Source organism: Anopheles funestus, chromosome 3RL (genome assembly GCF_943734845.2).
Source record: "Anopheles funestus chromosome 3RL, idAnoFuneDA-416_04, whole genome shotgun sequence".
NCBI lineage: Eukaryota > Metazoa > Arthropoda > Insecta > Diptera > Culicidae > Anopheles > Anopheles funestus.
In genome coordinates, this window is record NC_064599.1 from 43,071,215 (window position 1) to 43,093,858 (window position 22,644).

The window sequence follows — 22,644 nt, forward strand, 5'->3', positions numbered from 1 at the left end:
AAGATTTCCCTGAACAATGCGCCTTCGGATTTCGCTACTCGTGTTGTTGTCCGAAATTACAATCGTCACCGTCTACGGATATTCTGCTTCGAAGTCGGGCTCAGAGCCTCCGGCTCTTCGTCGCATTGATCCTCAATCCCAAATTCTTACGATCAGCCGATGCATAATGACGGATAGCATCTCCGCGCCCATTTTGAACAGTTCGGTCACCAGACCATCACTGCCAGCTGAGTTGTTGCATTTCAGCTGTTTGATGGCACTGATGACTTCATCCAAGGATGGCGGGGACACTTCGTCATCCTGCTGGCTAAAGTAATACTGCTCTCCTCTGCATCCTGCGCCTGGTTCAGTCTCTCCTGCATCTGCTCCATTTAGGTGTATGTCGAAGTAGCACTTCCACCTGTCGATCAGCTCTCGCTTGTCCGACAGGATATCCCCTTCCTCGTTGCGTCACATGGCGACCATGGGAGTGAAACCGCCTCGTGTCACATTCAACATCGTGTAGAACTGACGACTTTCCCCCGACTGGGATAGCTGCTGCATCAGTTGATCAGTTCCGACTCTTCGAAGCTGCGCTTCTTGTCCTGGAAGAATTGGGTCTGCTGCCTTCTCAGTCGTCTGTAGTCTTCCACGTTTCGGCTGGCCTGGCGCTGGAGCATGCGGGTACGCGCTGCGTTCTTCTCGGATAGTGCTCGCCTGCACTAATCATCAAACCATTCCTTCCTGGGTGTGATATTAACCGATGCAAGGTCGCCTAAATTGTCCTTTGTTGCGACAGTTTTCATAAATTTTTGTCTCAGTTTGTTATTCTGAGGGAGTTGTCTTTGCTATAGCAATCTATACCTGCAGCCCTTTCCCCCTCCCCCTGGCATTAGCGTAATGTCGTCCGATATGTAAGTTTCACTGAACACATCGCAATTGTGTTTGCCTACAAGTTCTTTAAAAGAATATAGCTTTACAAGCAAACTTCTACAGTTCCACTGTATGAAGGTAGCCATTCGATAGTTAAACGTCCAAACGAACCATCATACTTAGGCACCGCCTTTGAGTCAGCCACTGTTTCATCATCACCTTCAGGTCAGCAAGGGCCCAAGTAGTGATCAGTTGCAATGGTTGCGTGAGGTTGCGTGAGAAAGCCAGGCTACGGTCCGAGAGGATCGCTTACTCTATAGTTGTTAATTAGTGGGGAAGGAGATGAAAGGGCAGCGTTGACGACGAAGGGTTTCCTCCTTGGCGCTGCGGTACCAAAGGTTCATGCTTTGCTCCTTGTACATTCAGTTGTACTTTATGTAAAGTATTCGCCGGTTCTTCATTGGTCTCATAGCCACCCGCTCCAGTGCGGCCGGGATAAATGCAGCGTTTCCATCTTCTTCTGACAATGCCGCAAAAGGATTGGAAACATGTGCTTCTATGAGAGCATCGCTATAGGAGCCACGTGCTCGCTATTTCCGCTAATTTCCGGGATGACCGGTTACACTTTGAGGAAGTGGTCGGTGGGTCGATGGTTATCCGGAGACCGATTATGAATATGGTTTATATTTTTAAAAAATATAAAACGGGTAGTACTTTTTTCCATTTTAACAACCTTTTAATAATTAATTCTTAATTTAAAACCATATATAATCACATCTTAAGAAAATGAAAAAGAAATTCTTCTGTTTATGTGGAAATATTTGAAACATCGGCTACCGTCAACCATTTGTTTACGTTTGAATAACACTGCGCACTGCTTGAAATTCGCACCCTTATGTGATTTTCGCACACACACCAACGGTCAGGAAAGAAGCAACAATGTTCTCAAAACGGAAATAAAGCTACCCTGGTGTAAAACGTGATGCATAAACAACCCCATTAAAAACTACACCTCTTTTTTATTACACTCACAGAGCGTGATTGCACGACACGAACATATGATGGGATGATACAGAGTAGGCGAATGAGTAATTTACAGATGAACACTAAAATAGTACAGAATGTGACACATACTAGTGGAACAGTGTATCGATATGTAGAATGAAGGTTGACTATTCGATTCCATCGTTTTTTTTGTTCCTTTTACTATTGAGTAGGTGCAAAATTGACTGCCCCATTAGGTGTTCTCACTCGACGTCTTTCCGTGTATTGCGACTTGTACCGAAAGACTGGTCGGAAAAGATGCGTTTCGGCGGTCTCTAAGTCTGATGGGTCTTCGTTCACTACTTCTTCAGCGAACGATTGCTCTGCCAGTGGAGATTCACGCTTATGACGCTGGTCTTGGGCCGAATTTCTTACATTCGCATCTGGGTGCTCATGTGCATGATCCTGTCCATCCTCAGCCTCTTCACGACTATCTGTGAGGGTTTCGTCTTCATTATCAATAGGATGCTCATCGTCTTCTTCTTCCTCATCATGATCATGTCCATCATGAACATGATCATGATCATTGAGTGATTCTTCATAACGTCTATCATCCTCAATCATCTCGGCAATACTCTCTTCATCCCAGACATCCATACAATCGATAGCGTAGCTGCTGCAGACCGTCCCAAACAGCATCAGAGCTAGTACTGCCGAAACCTAAGAAGATAGACCCATCATCGATAAATCAATATGTAAAATCACTCGATGCATCTTAACACTGCTTCTAGGATACTTACAATCTTCATTTTTCGTACAATGTTACACGAAACGATAATTTCAATTTGAATAACTCACTTCCACACACCACTCACGGCAACGACACTTTCAGTAATAAAGATCTCACTCTTGGTACACCTTCCGTACTGGTTCAAACTTCGCACCTTTCTGTTGATCGGTGATTGATAAGCACGGCCATTTATATGACTACCCCTTACTGGAGCGAGTTCGGCTGCTACTTACCCGTTGTACAAAATGGTGTAAATAAATCTATCGCACACCATCACCGCGGGAAGGCGTAGCTGTATCTATGACGTCGATCGACACCTCGAGATCGGGATCGTCCTCTACAAGAGACACGTAAATGCGATGGTAAATATTACACGAACCTAAAACCTGGCATACTACACTCCCGTCCGACGTACGATCGATTGACGACGATACATACTAGCTGGAACTGGTTTATTTTACTAGTGCGAAAAGAATCCATTGGGGCACGAGCATTTCAAATGTCGTCACTAATGATATTAGCTCCGGTGCATGAGAAAGCGTTGGGATGGAGTAAAGAAATTTGATGGCATAGGTCAGGCACATTAGAGGACACTGTGCGATGTTAATGAGCGATTTGCGCACTCTGCTTTTGTAGAGTGCTGTACTTTTATTTGCTACAGCAATTGAGGCATATTGAGTAATGAGCTTTTTCCCTGAACTTCAATCAGTAAAACCAACAAACTCAAATCGAGAATCAAATTAACTGTTAAAAATAAAGGATTACTCATAAAACATACATTACTTTCTCATTCGACTGGAAATGTGACACATCTATGGTCTAAAACTCATGCAAAAACTCATCTGCGCTGGATAATTTTGACAAGCTTAATACTAATCAAGGAAATTTCGTATAATTAGGTAATTTTTATGAAAAGAAAGTGTTTGAAGAAAATTTTCTATAGCATTTTATTTTCTTTCTATATTTTATTCAAATAAGAATACACAAAAATCAAATTGTCTAAAATTTTGAAATCCTGAATAAAAGCGATAACCTCCGAACCATGCAGCACGTGATTGAACAATTATGGTCATATCGCATCCATTCATATCCGGATAAAATCCATTCCTCTGTATACAGTGTGTACACACCTCTCTAGCAGGGCGACCCTTACTTGCGATAAGCATATCAAAGTCGTTCACCGCGGTTTATTGAAAAGGGCAAAACAAATTTTGGAAACACACGAACCAGTATTTAGCAACAAAGTTCAAATAACCGATCTAAACACGAGCTCCACCAAACACGCGCCAGCGATATACAAACATATTTTATTTGCATACCACCAAATTCCATGAAACGATGGATAAATGTGCTAACAGTGCCACGATCCAGGTGAGAATTCAGGTGACTGGCGTTACAATTATTTACAATCAGGAGGTTTGATTTTACACCCGGCGTTTATTGACACGTTGAGATGTGAAAATAGAACCACAAAAACCGATGTCACGGAATACAAAAATACTCCTATTAAGCTATGCAAACAATCGTGATTTCAAAAGCGTAATAGAATTCCGTACAAGATACATATGCACTGATAATACAGCATGGGATAGGAATTGAGGTCAGATTGTTCGGATGCAATAGAAAGAGAATTTCATATGGTGTTGTCTGCAATATTTTGGAAATTTTATCTTTTTCCATAATCTTTACACAAAATAACAATCAAATTCCATTCCGGATTTCATTACTCAATCCGAATACCATCACGTGCAGTGTGCATAAATACACAACACCACAAGTCACATTGTGAACAAATAAAATAAAAAATAAACATTAAATAATCGCCATTTGAACGGCATCCGTACAATACTGAACCATCAAACATCATATCGCGGAAAACCCGTTCCAGTAGTACGATGATTAATTCGCAGCTATATTCTAAATGGCTCGCCACGAGCGTCGTTCTTCCATCTGTTTGACAGCCGCATGCGCATGCTTAAGACCGATTTTGCACACGAATCCGTTTGCTGGACTGTTTCTTTTTATAGCGAAACACCGGTATGAATATTTTGCGTCCGAGTGCATCAGTGTCCGTTACTGGACTAAGGTTCTGCACGGCGGTGGTACGTTGCGGTGCATTCACTGTTGACAAGGACGATGGGGGCGTTTCAGTCTGAACAGCAGGATAAAATAAGCTTAAAAGTACGGTGACTAGTAAAAATGAGGATATCTGAAACGAATAGACGAATAGAAATGATATTTGATTTAACATGATTGAAAACTGTATAATTGTACAATTACGAACAATCTTCCTACCTTTATCATTTCAGGGCACAAAGTACGAACACTGCATGTATTTCAAACAAGTCTACGCCTCGTATCAATGTTAAGTTTATCCAATGTCTAATACTAATGGTGTGCTGATCGCGAGTTATATATCAAACTCCGACCCCTTCTATATCATTTCAAACCCCTCCTAACAAATTAAACACAACACCAAAATAAGCTGGAGTGTGCTCACAATGCAGTGTGATTTGAAATATACGATTATGTAAAACCGATTACATTCCATCAGTTGTGTTAATAGTGTTATGCGAAAAAACGTTATAATGCGATATGATGCTGTAAAATGCGTATTGTATTGAGTACTGCGTGATCTAAGTGATTTTCGAGAAATATACATAGAAATTCGTCTAAAAAGCGATGGAGTAAGAATTGGTTTGAAGATAAACGCGACGAAGACAAAAAGTATCTGCTTGCTGGATGCTCTGACCGTAATAGGGGTGGATCGGCCGGAGCCATTCGAATGACGTGACCAGCCCTCCGGAACCTGGCAAATCTAATTCGCCGTGCGATGTTAACTTCATCATATGTACATCATTTATCATTGTTTTTTCCACAAAAAGAAGGCCAACAATCCTTCCCAGCATCGTCCTCTAGAACGCAGCTAAGAGGTTTCCAATTTAGGACAGAGTCCATGGCTCAGAGGTGTATGTGAGTACTGGAATTATATGAGTTTTATATGATCCCAGCTTCGATAGTCACGAGAGCTGTTAAGAGTGGAGAAATTTCATCGGTTGGTCGCCTGCTGGCGCGAAATCTCAACATTTTTATGTTTTTATCGGTGCTGACCTTTAACACAAGATAGTTGAAATTTTGGACGACTTCAAAAGTGCGTTCACCTATCTGTACGTCACCATTGCATAGGTCAGGATTTGTAAGCAGGGCCGCTGGTGGTGTCACTATCAATTTATTCGCTAATCTCCAACCTGAAATTTTCTGCAGATAAGAATCTGCTATATAGGAGAGAGAGAGAGAGAGAGAGAGAGAAAGAGCGAGATAGAGACAGACAGAGAGAGAGAGAGAGTATGCCAAAATCTGGACTGACTTATAGAAGATGGTTCCCAAAGTTTCCACCTCTGAGTCACCTCTTGAAGCTCAGGTAGGTTCTCTTACCAAACTCCTATTCCGTACCGTTCTCGTGGGAGTTAATTAAAAGTGATTTATTACGAGCTACATTCTTCCTCTTGTTCTCCAGGTGTTATTATTTAATTAACACAATGTTTTACATTGTATTTTCAAACGAAAATAACTATAATATTTAAACTATAATTTAAAAAGCCAAACATCTATAGCTGGTAAAGAAACAGGAAATAAAAACGGACTGAGGAAAATTTGGACGAAAAGTAGTGAGGTAAACGAGAATAAGAATGCATGAAAAAAATGATAATAATTGTGAACAATTAAACGTCGTTAAAAAATTGAAGAAGTACGCAAGAACTAGGCTTCGGAGCAAAACACTTTTACGTTATCATTCCCACTTACTGCGTAGATGCTATGAACGCAAAAATACTAAAACTAAAATATACTTCTTCTACGACTGCATCCTTTGGTTGAACAGCTTTTCCAAAAGTGTGGACAGATTAAATATTTGACCAATAATTGGATAATCATCATCAGAGACGAGAGTTATCGTGAGTATTTAAACAATTGAATTATAAGAATACATAAATAAACATTATAAAAACCAATCCAACTTTTAATACTTACTACCATTATGTAACACTTTTCATCTTAAAATTTATTCGAACTTCAATTCGAATTCAATTCAGATTTAATAAAATATATAACAAAAGACTCTAGCATAATGCTTTCAAATATTAGCTGATTCTAGTGATATTTATACAGATGCAGCAAAGATACAGTCATGGAACACATCTGATGCCTGCACCAATGAAAACAGCGTGATCCTATTTTATATTTTACTCTGTATATTAAATACGTTTACTTTACTTGAGAGCAACAGATTTGTGATTTTTGTTTTGTTTCGTATGATATAGTTACCTCAGATTACACATACAGTTTACAGATATAGATAGCCATATGCCAGTTGTCTGCAAATATAGTTTCGTTGCTGGTTATTTTGGCGCAAAAGAAAATGTTTCTTGTGACAAACATACATTACTAACAGACTATTCGTCGCTAGTTTTACTCTCTACCTTTAAAGAATGCAATCGCAATCGATGCAAATACTGGCAAACAAGGTGCATACTTTATACACCCACAAACAGGTAACTCAGGTGTACTGTGAACTGTGAAAACTACTACAGTCACCAGCAGAGATGATTGCGAAACGAAATCTAGCACGAACTTTGCATAAGATACATAAAAAGGTGAGACTTTCTGGAACTATTCTGATTAACCGCGCCATCGTGTGCGTTTATGAAGCTAAACATTATTTTTTGTCAATTTCTTTTCATTCATTACAGCCATCGATAAAGCTCCCTTTCTGCTTAATACCGAAGAGTGTGTCGAAGCCAAGCAAAAGCTCAAATATTTGTTTTAGTAAGATAAATATTGTTTTTCAACCTTGGAAAGTAATAATACTTAAACTAATCATATTAAACATCATGCTTAAGAAAATTGTAGTTTTAACAATGTGTTGTCATACTATCCTGTTATCGATGAGCGTGTATGCTTTTTGTTTTATAATCCATATTTAACGGTTTACGACTAATAGTAATTATCAACTAAGATTGACAGCCATTCTGCAAGGATTTTTTTGTAATCCTTATACCTTTTCAATTATTACTGTCTTGCAAGCACTTGTATGTGTATGTGATCATCAAACGACTTTGCCAGTGTACTTTGGTCTATTTCAACTGAAAAACTTGCACTATATTTACTTTTGCACTTATCCGTAACATTATAAATTTTCGCCATTTTTTTCCCATAGTTCATTTCACGGTAGCCTCAAAAACGAATCATAATTTTATAGTTTGTACATCACGAAAATACAGCCGGTGGTAGTTGTAAGCAAATGTAGCGTAGATATTTACTTACAATCTACATCGATTCGATCGAGGAATGTTGTTACTTCTTTTCCTTTAAGGACTCACTTGCTGTACTATGCGGAAACATTGTCGACAAACAGGCACCGGATTGCCACTTTCATGTCCCGGAAGGGATAACGTTTTATCGATACAACGGCTGCAGAATACTTCTCCACATTTCCAACAATGGTTCTAAGGGGAAAGATGGAAAACATGTTTACACAAAAAAATGCAAAAAAAATTGTATTACAAGAGTTACACACCTTTTTCGTGATTTGATCAAAAGGTATAGAGCAGGTTGGACAGTTTATGACCGATCGGAGCGATTTCCACTCCACAGCAACTGTGTTAATGTCTTCGTTTACTTTGTCCGCTTCACTGTTGTACTCTGAAATCTGTAACAACAACAAAAGAATCATCTACACTGTCCTAAACCTTCAAATAAAAATTCACTCTATGATGCAGTTGTTCATTTCTATGTTCGTTTTTAATATCATATAAAACGTACCGATAGATTGGAGAAGGAAAAGTCACTCGTCTTTAGCGGATGATCATCGTCCGCCGCCGACAGCTCACTTAACTTCCGATCGTAATTGTATCGATTATCATTCACCTCAATTGGGCCCCGCGTGTCCGTGTTGTATCGAGACTGTAATGCTGCACTTCCACCCTGCAATCGTTTGGCTGACTTGGAAAGCATATTCTTGAAGCTGTTGATACGCTTCGTCAGATGCTGCACATGATCTTCCAGCGAAGTACAATGATCTTTACTAGCAATCAACAAATCCTCCAACGGTTCTCTAGGGTGAATGCCACTCTCGAATCGGCTGTACATACCGCGCCAAAACTTTATGTTTTGCGGTGCAAGATTTGGCTTTATCGTTTCATCCATTTCTGGTCGATAAAGGGGATTTATGTACTCGTTCAAATGGTTCGACATATAACCCCATAAGGAGAAGGTTTTTTCTGCTAATCGCAGGTCTAATCGATCCTTTTCACAGTTGCCCACGAAGGTACCGTATTGGCAGGACATGACGTGATCGTGCAAGATTAGCAAGAATCGTTCATTAAACTCGAACGCATCGTTACGCTGCTGCATCAGCTGCCAGGTACACTCGAGCAGCTGAGTAAATACGGGAGATACTTCTTTCGGATCGTTTTGAATGTGTCCGCACCGATCGCTAAACTTGTGACCGAATGCAAGCCAGTCCTTCTCAATCAGCGCCTGATGGAGTATGATAACTTGTAAATTAGAATTCTGAAATGGGGAAAATGAGCGCAATAAAATTACCTGGAATCCTTTAATTGTTCTGTAATACGGATCCAGCATGAGGGCGGCAAGTGAGCATACTTGCGCCGTACGATCCCAACCGTCCGAACAGTGTACAACAACGGAAATGCCTTTATCCACGGCGTTTGCAATAAAACTGTAAAACAAATTGAACGTATAGTGAGCATAAATAACACTCAATGTGGGGATTGGTTTTTCGTTAAATGTTCGCTAAAAAGGACAGCATGTACCTATTTAGTGAGTACATTATTTTTGCATTATGTCATACGGCAAATATGTGTGAGAGACTTTCTCATACCCATAACGTTAATCGTCAATTAATTACTGATGACTTTCACCGACGCCGTTTAATGGCATCGGCAGCTAATGACAACAGCTGCTGTACAAACACCCGAAGCGATATGTACCCTCCACACGTTTGTGCGATAATCGTGTGAATCAGATGCCGCACTTCAGTATACCTTCCTCGCGTTAATTACATTGCCGCCCGTTTAATCCTCCTACTTACACTTACCAGGACGTATCCAGTATCGATCGAATGTGTTTCAACCAGCCGGAAGATTCCAGGGCACTCAAGAATCCACTCATAGTGGGCGACTTTTGTTCGCAGCCTAAAACGAACGCAGACAGGGAAACCATTATTCGTAGATACAACAGAATATCTGCCAAGACGGTAAACTTCACGGTACGTCGACTCGCAAACCAATAAATCACACCCGGCAAGTAACTAATGTTTCACCGAATCATTTTCGGTCCGGGTTAGGTGTACGGGTTGAAGTGAATCGGCATGATTGCGGTGTAAGTGGGTTTCTTTTCAAAGTGAGCAGATTCTCCGAGGCTGTATGATTGAAATCGAAAAAACACTTACATTCAATCAGCTTCTGCAGACTGGCACGCATCGTGTGAATGTTTTCGATGCCGAGAAACTGGAACTTGATATTTTCATAGTTGGCTTCGTTCTCATACCCCTTGCCGGCTGCCCTGTTTGCCATGGCGTTAATCTGCAGTGAGGAGAATCATGACAAAATGCGATAAAAATGGCTAACGAAGAAACAAACTATTCGCACACAAACACTTACCCTTGGCCGCGTGTCAACGACGTACATAAAGTTGCAGTTGGGGTTAGTCTTGCGTACCGTTTCCAGCATTTGTTCGTCCTCGAGACAGCGGGCACTGAAGCCCGACAGTGGTTGACTGCAACGGCAGATTGACGCCTTGTTAGAATGCAAATAGGTAAGCGCAGGTAGCCGGCCCTTCGACCGGAACCGCGAGCTTCCGAGCAGGATTTGCGTGTTTGCGTCGGCGGGCACGTAGATCTGCCTCGGGTACGTGTCGCACAGCTCATAGTTTTGATTGAGCGCACAGACACTCCACTGGTCGTTCGGGACCCGCATCCGCTTGAACTCGTGCTCCAGCTTGAAGTAGTCCCAACCGGCCGCCTTCGGCAGTTCCTTTGCCGCGGTAGTGTACTGGAAGCAGTACAGATTCTTGATGTGCACCGGCTGATACAGCTTCGTCAGTGTGGTGTAGACGTCGTGGCACTCGCGTTCCTTCGGTATTACAAACGTGATGGAGAGGAACGTTTTGCAGCGTATCAGCAGCGGTGAGCCGGTTGTGCTTAGGGGCAACTTTTCCACGTTCGCGATGTGCATGTAAAGCACCTGTTTTTGGGGAAGATTGCATCATAAGTTACAAACAACTAGAAACACTCATTCGTACCAGAACAGGCACGCCATGATTGTCAACCGTGAACGAGAGTACATAGAAATGTGTTTAATTACTTCGATAGAACAAAAGGCGAAGAAATGGAAACAAACTACAGCAATCAGGCTTTTGTTTTGCTTTTTGAAAGCTTAACTCGAAGATCAACTTTAACGTGACAAGAGCAAATGCGTGAAATCAATTCAACGTATACTTTACTAATTGCATACACGTGTGTAATATTTTAGTATAATATCGAATGGGAAAAAAGTATCCTTAAACAAACTGTACTCTTACAAACATGTACTTTAATATCTTATTCGTGCTAGATAAGGTTTAAAAAATTATTCAAATGTATACAAGACTAATGCAGAATAATTGCAATTATTTTCCTATCATCAACTAGATTCTCTACGGACCGATAGATATTATCAATAGTCAGACTATGCACGATATAACAAATATTTTATATAATTCCTCACATTCAACACGTAGAATGTCTATCATCTTACCACTAAAGCATACGGTAAAACAGCATGTTTCAGCAGTAAATTCTCGTGAATACAAAAAAAAAGAAAGGCCATTGCTCATACACATTCCAATTTGAAAGGGATCCGACAGCCAATGTGAACAGGAATCCATTCTGACTATCTTATCGAAACAGTAGTACCTATGATGCCAGCATTGCCAGCCGACAGACACGCAAGTGATATGCAAAACCGATTCGGGCATAGATAGGTAAGGTGACGCCGTACCGGGAAGGAAACACTTACCCATGTCTCTTTGTTGGCATCCGGATCGACGAATATGAGATGCGTGGCCGTAAGATATAGAACACCGACGGTTGGATTTTTGCTGTTATATCTGTCAATCATACGAACATTTTCAATCTGAAAGTGGATGAAAATAGTCGATAGGCGATGATAACATGTATTACATACGGTGATAAAATGTTGAAGGATATAGAAATAGATGGTCAACGATGCTGCATAACGGTATGGTGGAAGTGTTAATAATAGAATCGTGATATTTAATCAATAATCAAACATCTATCCTCTGGAAAATCACTTCTTCACAACAATTTACCCCAATCTTAAGCATCATGCTTGACGATAATATTGATATTTTTGGCGTTGATTGACAATTGTCCTTTTCTTGAAAATGAAATTCGAGTAAATATAAAGTTTTTATTTAATTTTTTAAACCATTTAGGCTGTACAATTCATTTAAAACGACAAAATTTTTTGAAATTTGATAATTGGTTTGATTTTATAAATTTATAACATTTCATAATATTAAGTGTACAGTAAAAACCGTCCAACATTAAGCTTTAATAGTTAATGTTGCTGGGTGCATAAGAGCATAAATCCTGTTTAGTACCAATATGGCTCTCAGGAGTACCGTGCCTTAACTGTACCATTTCCCGGTTCAATACAACAACAAACTCCCCCGCCCGGCAAATACCGCTCGTCTTTATATTCACACTGCAAATGTCGTGGACAAGCGTTTGGGGGAAACACATTCGAGTATCGTTACTGTAATGGCAATTGCACGTAAACACGTACGGCTGCGCTTAGCTCTTGATTGTGTGAATGTCACTACCGAATGAATGTTATTACAAGCGTATTGTAAATGGGGTCTTTCCATCTATCGTTTTCAGCAAGTTACACTAAAGAGTTCTTCCATGCCACGTTACATGCGGCCTGTGTGAACACCTTTGAGCATGCGATCTCAAGCAGACGCAGCAAATAACGTAGAGCAATCGTAACGCACACGCAAGAGTTGTGCGGTGCGAGCAGGATCTTAATTTATTAGCGTCTATTGACTATTAATCTTTTAGTTAAATTTCGTTTTTCTAACTGAAATGCTTTAACGTGATACACACATTTATTAGCATCTATTGACTATTAATCTTTTAGCTAAATTTCGTTTTTCTAACTGAAATGCTTTAACGTGATACACACATTGTAACCACATCAGACAAGTTTCCATTTAATCGGGGCTGTACAAGGACACGACTTAATAAAAAACCTGAAATTAGTAAATTCTACGATCGGCATGAAAATCGGCTTACATTCGGAAAACAAAAATGGACATAAAAAAACACACAAATTTGGAAGCTGCTCAGCCATCAGCCAGAGCCGTTAAGTTTGGAGCTTTACGGGAAGGATCAACAAGCAATGATATTAACGCAGAAACCGCTCCCAATCCAAAGCTTCCGACACATGAGGTGAATTTTTCATGAAGCAAACCTAACAAACATAAACCGCGAGAGTTAGTCTTTCCTTCTTTTTTTTCTTTCCGAAGCTGGAAAAACCATTGCCAGAGCACTCGTTGGTCAAAATATGGTTACAAAAAGCAACACAGCTAAAAGGAACTGCGCAGCTAACGTTTGGCGCTTATCCGAAGGCAAATATAGCCGCAGATTTTCATTTCGGGCTGTTATTAGCTAGTAAAAAGAAAACTTTGTTTACCTCTACGTCCGTCCGGCAGCTTATCCAGTAGCGCAACATAAAACTCAAACTACACATAATACTATGAGAGTATTATGAACCGTTCGGATCATACGCAATCGCATTCTCCAAAGTACAACATCTTCGCAAGTTGACATCGTACGAGGAGAAACTTTGATTAGAATGACAAAACCTTTAAAGTGCATCCAATATACCGAAATTGTGTTTTTTTTAAATTATGTTCTCTCAAAAAGTAACTCCTTAGTTCGCTGTGTTGAACGGTTCCTCGGTGTAATAGCAATGAACTGGTTAAAAGGCAACCCAAACGTGTGAACAAAAGCAATGGCTGGAATGTAAACATAAACCGTTCAACAAAAGCTAAATATAATTCGAGCACAGATGCAGTAAAACGGCCGGCTTGTTCTTTTCTCGCCCCCGGATTAACCCAACGCCGCTTCGTGTACTTGAACTGAACATCGTCGAAACATGAAAAAAAAGCTTTCACTCAACGGATGAAAAGCTCGCTTTTTAGACAATGTGGCACTTTGCGGCAACGCTGCTCACTTTTCATCCACATAATCCTTACGAGTGTAGACAGCCGAAAATAAATGTATGACCAGCCGCATACCATGCGCCTTGATCCCACCTGAAAAGGGATGGATTTTTAAACGTCATTCTTTTTTCAAATACGCTTTAAGCTCCAGTTTAGACAGCTGCTCCAAATCATACAAAAGATGTTTGGCAAAAACAAATACAAAAGAAGACAGACTATCATTACTCAGTACTTTGCTTAAATTAAGTCTCGTAACATAGATATTTCTTTCTTTCGGCAAGATGATCCCTTCGATTACGTAATTACTCTGGAAATTCTTAGGAAAAACGAGAAGCTCGCCATTTTTTTGAGGTACGTTGTTTGGATTTTTCTTTTATCCTTACGGTTGGTTTTACACAAATATAAAAAAGTATGCAAAAGAAAGTATCACAATATTTTTTTCCGGTTCTTTCATGCCGCAAGGCAAACTTAGTGATACGAAATCCAATAGCATGAAGGGTACTTTGCAGAAGATTCAAGCAAATACCACACCATTTCAAATTTGTACGGTCATCCCACTGAAATTGGGCCTTCTTTATCGTCGGAAGTTTTGTTTCAGGACAACCTGTAGCGCATCGAAAGGAAATAATTTCATTTATGTGAATGTTAAATGCGTCAAAGAAATTACACAACCAGATGTTGCGAGATGACCTTTTGAAAGATAAAAGCTTTTAGCTCAATTTTGCAACATTTTTTATTTAAATTGATCATTGCTAAAAAAATTCAAGTAAACAAGTAAGTATGGCCATTGAATTGGTATGACCAATTGAAATATTCAAGATTGCCAAAAAGGCAATCATAGTACATACAGATATTCCAGGAGAAGTAAATGAGAATGAAAACTACAGAAATTTGTTTAAAGATTGGTAACCAATAAAGAATAAATTTACATTAATAACTAAGAATATTCAGGCCAGTTATTAAGTATTTTTATTTTTCTTGATTTAAAGACTTGTAACGACGTATTAGTCAAAGTCAATCCTGACTACAGTTAAATGGTTCGGATGGGATTTGTTATCGGTCCTGTGTCGTGTGAAAGACCTGCACTGCTATCAACTACAATATCGGGCCGTCCGTGATAGTTACTTCAAATTGCTCATAACTCTCGTGATAATTTAATAAATCTAGTAAACAGTAGCTGTCGTTCGGACGGCCCCCGATGGTGCCTGGTATGCTAGCGTCGCAGATTTTACGCGATAGGAACTGTTATCAAATCCCATGCGGACGGTATTCCAATGCACAGGATTGACTATCTGGCTACGGATAAATAAATTCGAGGAAATCGAGGAAAAAAACGGTTACACAAATACCACTTGAAGTTTTGGTAGTGCCATCATAAAAGAAGAACAAGTCGTTCGTTTTCGGACACTTCGGATTTCCTGAACACCGTTTTACACTTCGCAAGCTTAACGATATTGAAGCGAGATACGATAGTGAAAAGGATTCAGATTAATCCTAACAATACGATAGTGAAAAGAATTCAGGATTAATTAGTAACTGAATTGGGATGGGCGAATAACCCCGAGATATGTTGCCCTTTCGCGGTTCGGAGAAGGAAATATGTCGCCCAACCAATGTGAATTATATCCTAGTCTTCATTTTATTATTCGTTTTATACGAATAAAACCATAGTCACCAACTCTTGTAAAAAAAGCGATGTTTTGTACACCTTTTTTTAATTAAAAAAAAGAGTTTGAAAATGAATGCTTATTGTATTTCATGCATTTCAGAGCTCGAAAACCATAGCGATTTATTAGAACTTTGTAGAAAGGGGGAATGATGCGATTAACGATGAAAATACAAAATACATGGTTTATAAACTATCCATAAATTAGTAAATTGTCGTATGTCGAATAACGTTGCAACAACATATTCTTATACTGCTTAAATTGTATGAATTTCATCTTTAACCCGGGCAAGGCAAAATATACACTTAGATGAACAAGGGCTGATTTTCACCCACAACACCCGTACCCACAACAGAACACCAAACTCCATGTCATATTACATTTGTCGTACATTATCGCATGTTTTTTATCCTTTTATCCACGGAACGTAAATGCCCTTGGGAACGTTATTACATCATTCCATTTAGCAATAGAATGCAATACCCATCATATGTTTCACTGCACGACTACTCTTCCCTCCAGTAGGGGGAAAGGTCACCGACGCAAATGATTTATACAACTTCCACTTTGCACTTCCAGCGGAAAGAAAACTGTCTACTAGGTACATAAACCAATGTACCAATGTCGTAGACAGTAACACACAATTCTTAACACTGATAAAGTTACATTTGATTCGGCGAAACCAAGCTGAAAGGCATCATAAATTGATGCGTGTAGCATTGTCAGTAGCTGTAAGTAACTGAATTTACGCAAAATCGAAACATTACAATACAATGCATGCCATTTCAATTCCTTTTGAAACAATATTTTCATTTAATTGCCGGTTGTTTGCTTGAGACGAGCTGTTTTAGATATGTTTTGCCAAACTAGTGTTATTTATGTTGTTCGTGTAACTTTATCTGATATCTAAAGAAATGCATGTTAGTTTAAACCATTTCCCAACCGAAAACAAATGTGTACAAAAGCTCTACCTAGAAACACATCTTGGCCATATAAAAAAGGGGTTTCATGGTGTGGAATTTCAAATGGCACCTCATAAACTTGCTTCCAACCGTTTTGTGGCCATAAAATGGTAGATAAAAATTCTAGGTATGTCCTTCATTCGACGTTTGAAATAGGGCAGAATCCTAGCAATGTTTCATCCATTTTAGTAATCTTTTTGTTTCCTTTCCCATTTCCTGCCAGCGGGACATGCTGCACAACACGTAGGAGGTATTGCCTGTAAAAGATAGAACACTCGGTGTCCATACAAATCCGTTCAACTTTAAAGAACTTCACCTTTAAACTAACAATACTATTTATAGGGCCTTCTCAAACTAATCGAATCAAACTAAAAGAGATACACGAACAGTTGTATACTTATATCTCGCGCCAAACCTTTCCAGGCTACGCGTGTGTATTTATTTCAAAACAGACACATTCATTTACCTTCTTCAGAGCATGCTGCCCGCGAAATTCGACCACCGGCGGTGGCTGATGGGGAAAGTTTTCCTCCACCCAAGTAACCACCTTGTCCGAAACGAACGGTGGTACGGGTACGCTGCCCCAAAGCAGCTTCGGATCCTCCTCGAACTCGGGCGTCACCAGATCAAAGTTCTGCTTGAACGAGGATGCCGACGGTGACAGTGGCTCTGCGTCCGTCATGGCGACCAATGAATGGCAACGATAGGATGGGTGCAGGTATCGGTTCAGTTTGTTTATTTGTTCACCTTTAGCCAAAAACTTTGCTTGTTATTTTCGGTGTACGGTTACGTATTGCCACAAAGGATGTGGCGTACAAGGCATGTTTGAACTGATTACGATAGGTTACCACCACCTGCCTCTTTTCGTTCACTTTCGTGTTTTCTTGATTAACTTTTAATATGTCCTTGTTGCAAGGGAGCCAAACGCTCCGTTACACTGTTTCTCTTTGCACCGCCATCGCGCTTGTATGATGGCGCCGTATAATAGATGGAAGAATTCATTATCTACAGAACAACAGCTCACTGGTTTAATCCATCGGGAAAATCGATTTTTCTGTATGTAAACACTTTGCACAACGGTTCGAACGGCATATAGACGCGAACCAACTCCGTGCCACTGTCCTAGGACAAATAATGCAAAGTTGATGTGCGCCGTGAGTGATTCAGCTTCAAACGCTCAATGGTATGTATACTCATGAATGAACTCTACAACCTTCACCAACGAACCGTAGTGCTTTTTAGAGCTAATGGCTGTTTGCTCACATCCGCAGCAAACGCTTAAACGAACGCCAAATTTGTTTCCACTACAATTGTACCCGAATCCACAAACGGACGCTTCAGGCGTATATGCATATTACGCGTGTAATAATGATTAGATATACGTGTCCGGCCTTATTATTTTCCTTTTTCCTAATCACAACTTGACTGGTACCGTCGAGTATAACCGCCCGAAGCCATCGCGAACCCGCGTCTACCGAACGGTGGAAAACTCGAAACTGAAAAGCTTTCGTGCGAGGAAAAGCCGCAGGACCTCCAAATTGTCAGCTGCAGTAGGTACATTGTCGGGTATTCTTCCTATATATTCCTAGTATATTCGCATATACTGTATATACGATACTGTGGTGTGGATTCTCTCGCGCTCACGAAGTAGCTTCCTGTCTTTGCGATTAAATCCACTCTCATGCTCATTCTCAAACGCGCGTAAGGACATGCTGGGTTATGCTGTTGTTCCTGCAGGATGTGCTGAACACTATTCAAGTATTGACCTATGTTTAGTGTCTTCTCACGTGTTTCGCTATGTGTTTATACACACACGTTTATTATGAGTAATAAGCTTGATATAAGATAGCAAATTTTATGGTAGTTTTTTACAAGCTTTATGAATTTATTAGAGAATTTTGCATTTTATAAACTGTATTAAATTATATTCCTCTTAATACAGATATTTCCCAGTGACATCTACTCACCAGAATAATCAGAAGTGAATAATATCGGGAAATCAAGTCACAAATAACTGATAATGTTTTTAATATTAAAACCCAAAACAGCGTAACATCCATCAATGTATTGATAAATCCTGGATTTAAGGGTATTCTACTCTTTTAAGATACATTCAATTCTTTATCCTACAGCTAGTTTAGCTATAGAAGATTAATATAAACATGCAGTGATAGTAAGCTTTTATTTTAGTTTTTAATTTTTTTGTCAACCTTCATAAATATGCTAGATGCTGGAAGTCATTTCAAGTTGGTCTAGGTTTTGGTAGATATGGGTGTAAGAAGTTCTTCGAAATGGCGCATGCTTTTCCCACACAGCGATCTAAGCGTGAGAGAGCGACTGAGAGCTGGAGCAGCCACGTGCAGTCACGTGCTGAATTCCATGACTAGTGCCATACGCGAGGGAAACGTTTACTGAATACAATCCAATATCAGTGATTCGATTTTTCCTTAAAAATGTTCTTCGATTCTATCGGGACCAACCGGATCAGATATGGGTCAGCGAATTTATAGCCGCAGTGGACGTAACAAAAACCAATCTAGTATCTTTCATTTTTCATTTGTCGAGAGGAAAGCACACTTTATGTATAGCTGGAAATGCAATTCCCGCTAGTGAGCACACAACTAGACAGTACATTGGAATGGAGCGTGTCATAAATTTCGTTTCAATTTTAGAAGGTCAAGGTCGGACATATTTTCTCTTCGCCGTATTGCATACACCTTAAGTCTCTCTTGCACATGGCACGATTGAACGCTTTGTCGCGGAATGCATCGCTCGGTGCATTCGAAGTCGGACAAAGCGGTGGAAACGTTTCGGATGGAAAGCAAATCTACTCTAGCAGGGGTTAACCGGGAAATAAATACGACTGGAATTGAAAAATTATAGCATTCCAACCGCAATGTTTGCGGTACATGGTTTGTGTACGAGAGTAGCCGTTTGCCTAATTGGATTTGCTTTAATGAGAATTGTGATATTTTGAGGTTTAAAGCATACAGTGGGTAGCATACGAAATGAAATGATCGATCCCGATTTTTAACACATGCTAGAGAAACTCATAATTTTGATACCTTTTTCTCCTTTCAGCTCATACATTTGTTTTTGGAGATGGGGGAAATGTTTCAGTGACTTTCGGGGAAAAAAATGTTAACTGTGTTACCCAAGAACTGTACTATGCATTATTGTCTCAATTAAACGCAAAGAGTTGGGGCATTCTCTAATACAACTAATATTCCACATTATTATTATAAACCAAGACCAAGACTTATTTTTAGTATCAAGACTTATTTTTACCACGTAGCCGGATAGTCAGTCCTCGCTACGAGGGAACGATCTGGATGGGATTTGATACCCGCTCCTATCGTGTGAACCGGCGCCGTTTATCACATACAACAGGCATGAGCAACCTGGGGCTCGCGGTCCGCATGCGGCCCTCGAAGTGGTTTTATGCGACCCGCCAAACTAATTTCAAAGTTTTAAGCTAATAGCTCCATTACAAAGTGCAAAACATACCTGTTTAGGTTGTCATTTAAATGAAGGTTAAAATTTATCGGGAACATTGATGGCCAAATCGTATGCACCAACTTGCATTGTTTTTTACGAAAGAAACAAATTGATTTGTTTCATGTTTATTTGTTACGGTAACATTTTTCAAAATATTTACATACCTATATATTTATTTTCAAAATATTTATTTTCAAACTAAATCAACAAGATTTTTTTCTGATAGCTTCAGCACGTGTTGCCGCAATAAATATTTTTTTTTGAATATTTTTTACGGACCGAGACCTTAAGAAGAAGTTTGAAAATAACAGTGTAAGACATTTTTTTAGTGTAAAATACTTTTTTTTGTCAACAATATATATATTTTTTTAATTCATAAGAACGGTCACGCCGTATCAATGGTAGTCAGTCCTTGCTACGGGTGGACGGTCCGGATTGGATTTGATACGGGTCCTGTCGTGTAGAAGTGGCGCAGTTTATCACATAAACTACTACAGCCCCAATGTATATATTTGTTTTAGCAAAATTTACCATTTTATCAAATAAAAATTGTCTTACTTAAGAAACACTCAAAAATAAGAAAAAAAGTCACATGATGTTACATGTAACAACCAGAAGAAGAATGTCACATGAACTAATATTGAATACAAGATCATCTACGTATGAATTATAATAACGCTGAAACAATAAAAGTTATATTAAAAATAATATAAACAGCACAAAAGATCGGCTCCTGTTCAAAGAGGTCCGAAGTAATTTCCGAACGGAGTTGATCGGACTCATCAGGGCCCATTCGGGCTCATCCGGAATCGATCGGGCTCGCCGGAGTCAATTTTGATTTTTCGTCGGAGTCGGAATAAGTTTTTCATACGCGAAAAATTCATAAATTTTTCATAATAGAGTAGTTCTGTACTACATACGCTATGTTACGATACAATAATTAATTTAAGTTCTGATTTCAAACTTATTATGTCCAAAGTCAATATTCAATACGCAAAAGAAAAGCTTTATATATTTAATATATTTCGGCAGATGATTGATTATAAAGTCAGTAAAAAAACAATTCCCAACTAAATTTGTATTCACAAGTAACGGTTGAGTTCAGTTCTTATCTCAATGACCTTTGCTGCTAAAAAAATATAAACATGTAGGTAATCAAAATGTTATCTTTTTGATCAGGAAGTGTGTAGAAAACGTCCCCCTAATGTGTATAGAAAACGTCTCCATCCCTAATGCGATTATTGCTGTTTGATGTTTTTTTTTATTTACTGTGATAAGAATCAATTGCAGAGCTCAAAAGAGTTTCTAGCCCAGTGAAAAAACGGCATACTCATCAATAATTGTTTCTCGTGGCTTGAGCAATGCATGCCCCAGTAGGAAAACATTTAGGGTCATACTTTTGAAATCTTCGAAATAGAATAGGGATGATAAACAAACACATTGAAATAATTGCAATTCAACGGACGGATTCTCACGATGGCAGGATATATGCGCTATTTTATTTCTGCCATTTCATGCAACAGTTGGCTCAAATAAAATAAAACTCTTTACTAGGTAAAGTTAAACAACAGCTCCTTGAACTGAACTGGACTCTTATCGTAACGCCATATGTTAGCTAATCAGATACAGTGTGATCGATAGAGAAAAAGTAAACATCCAAGGGGTTTTTTCTACTGCATATGAGTTACTGCAAGGAAATATGCACCCCATACTGGGCTCGGCCCAATTCACCCCGTGTACCAAAGTGCAGCAGTACAATTCGAACAGGTTTTCAACAGCTGTACATACGCACACGAACTTGCATGCCTTGTGTGTTACGCCTCTCCTGCCAATTAGCACGTCAGCAAAGGCTGCTGTACATATATCGATCGAACTGCTCTATTTTTATTTCATCTCTCAACTGTTTGGAATGCCCAGGATTGTTATCTATACGGTATATCATATGAATTTCCTTCGTGCACAATGCAAGGACACATCAATGTGTACGAATCGGCATCCACAGTGGATAAACCATTGCTGTCTTACCTTTGGCGTGTTGATGTGCTCCATTTTCTAACGTTGAAACAGTAACTAACAGCAGCGTGGTGATAAGGCGTATAGGCTTTTCAAGCACCAGTATCTATGTCGAAACGGAGCCACTAGCAGTGGAGAAAGTTAGGCACAGCTTTTATCCACTTCCTACGTACAACCAAACAACGCACAACAAAGCGATCACCGACCTAAGGAACTTCCATGTATGGTTTAGCGATTTTTTGCAGCCTCCTTTAGCGCATTAATCACTAGATTATCACATCCACGATAACCTGCACAACGAGTGTCCAGAATGCACGAAAAATTACACCTGAAATCACAAATAAATGGCAAACACCTCCGACAGTACGGCAAATTTTCAACCCACACACGAAAGAAAATAGAAAAATAATAACTTTTCAACCAGGGGAGTAGTTTTGACGCTTCCAAGTGACGTTTGCTATCGGAGGTTGCACATAGTCAAATATCGGCCATCCGGTATGACTACTTGTGCAAAACAAATTGTTTTGTTTTGAGTTTTTGAAATCTATATTCCGCGCGCCAACAGTTC

The 22,644-nt window shown here is 39.5% G+C and overlaps 1 protein-coding gene across 3 annotated transcripts; it reads right to left on the reverse strand.

Moving 5' to 3' along the window:
• Positions 1-1,851: 1,851 nt before the first annotated feature.
• LOC125769181 (myotubularin-related protein 8) lies at positions 1,852-22,626 on the reverse strand. 3 transcript variants are annotated; one of them, XM_049437738.1, is made up of 11 exons: positions 17,032-18,133; positions 11,704-11,820; positions 10,309-10,890; positions 10,098-10,230; positions 9,744-9,840; positions 9,230-9,365; positions 8,447-9,163; positions 8,202-8,333; positions 4,922-8,130; positions 2,637-4,835; positions 1,852-2,556 (listed from the first exon to the last, which is right to left on the reverse strand). In XM_049437738.1, the coding sequence occupies exons 1-9, from the start codon at positions 17,245-17,247 to the stop codon at positions 7,993-7,995; spliced, it is 2,268 nt and encodes a 755-aa protein (XP_049293695.1). In that variant the 5' UTR covers positions 17,248-18,133; the 3' UTR covers positions 1,852-2,556; positions 2,637-4,835; positions 4,922-7,992. The 3 variants fall into 3 exon arrangements, with proteins under 3 accessions (XP_049293695.1, XP_049293696.1, XP_049293694.1); XM_049437739.1 differs by lacking the exon at positions 17,032-18,133 and adding an exon at positions 22,089-22,626 and having other exon boundaries at positions 2,637-8,130; XM_049437737.1 differs by having other exon boundaries at positions 2,637-8,130.
• Between the last annotated feature and the right edge of the window lie 18 nt (positions 22,627-22,644).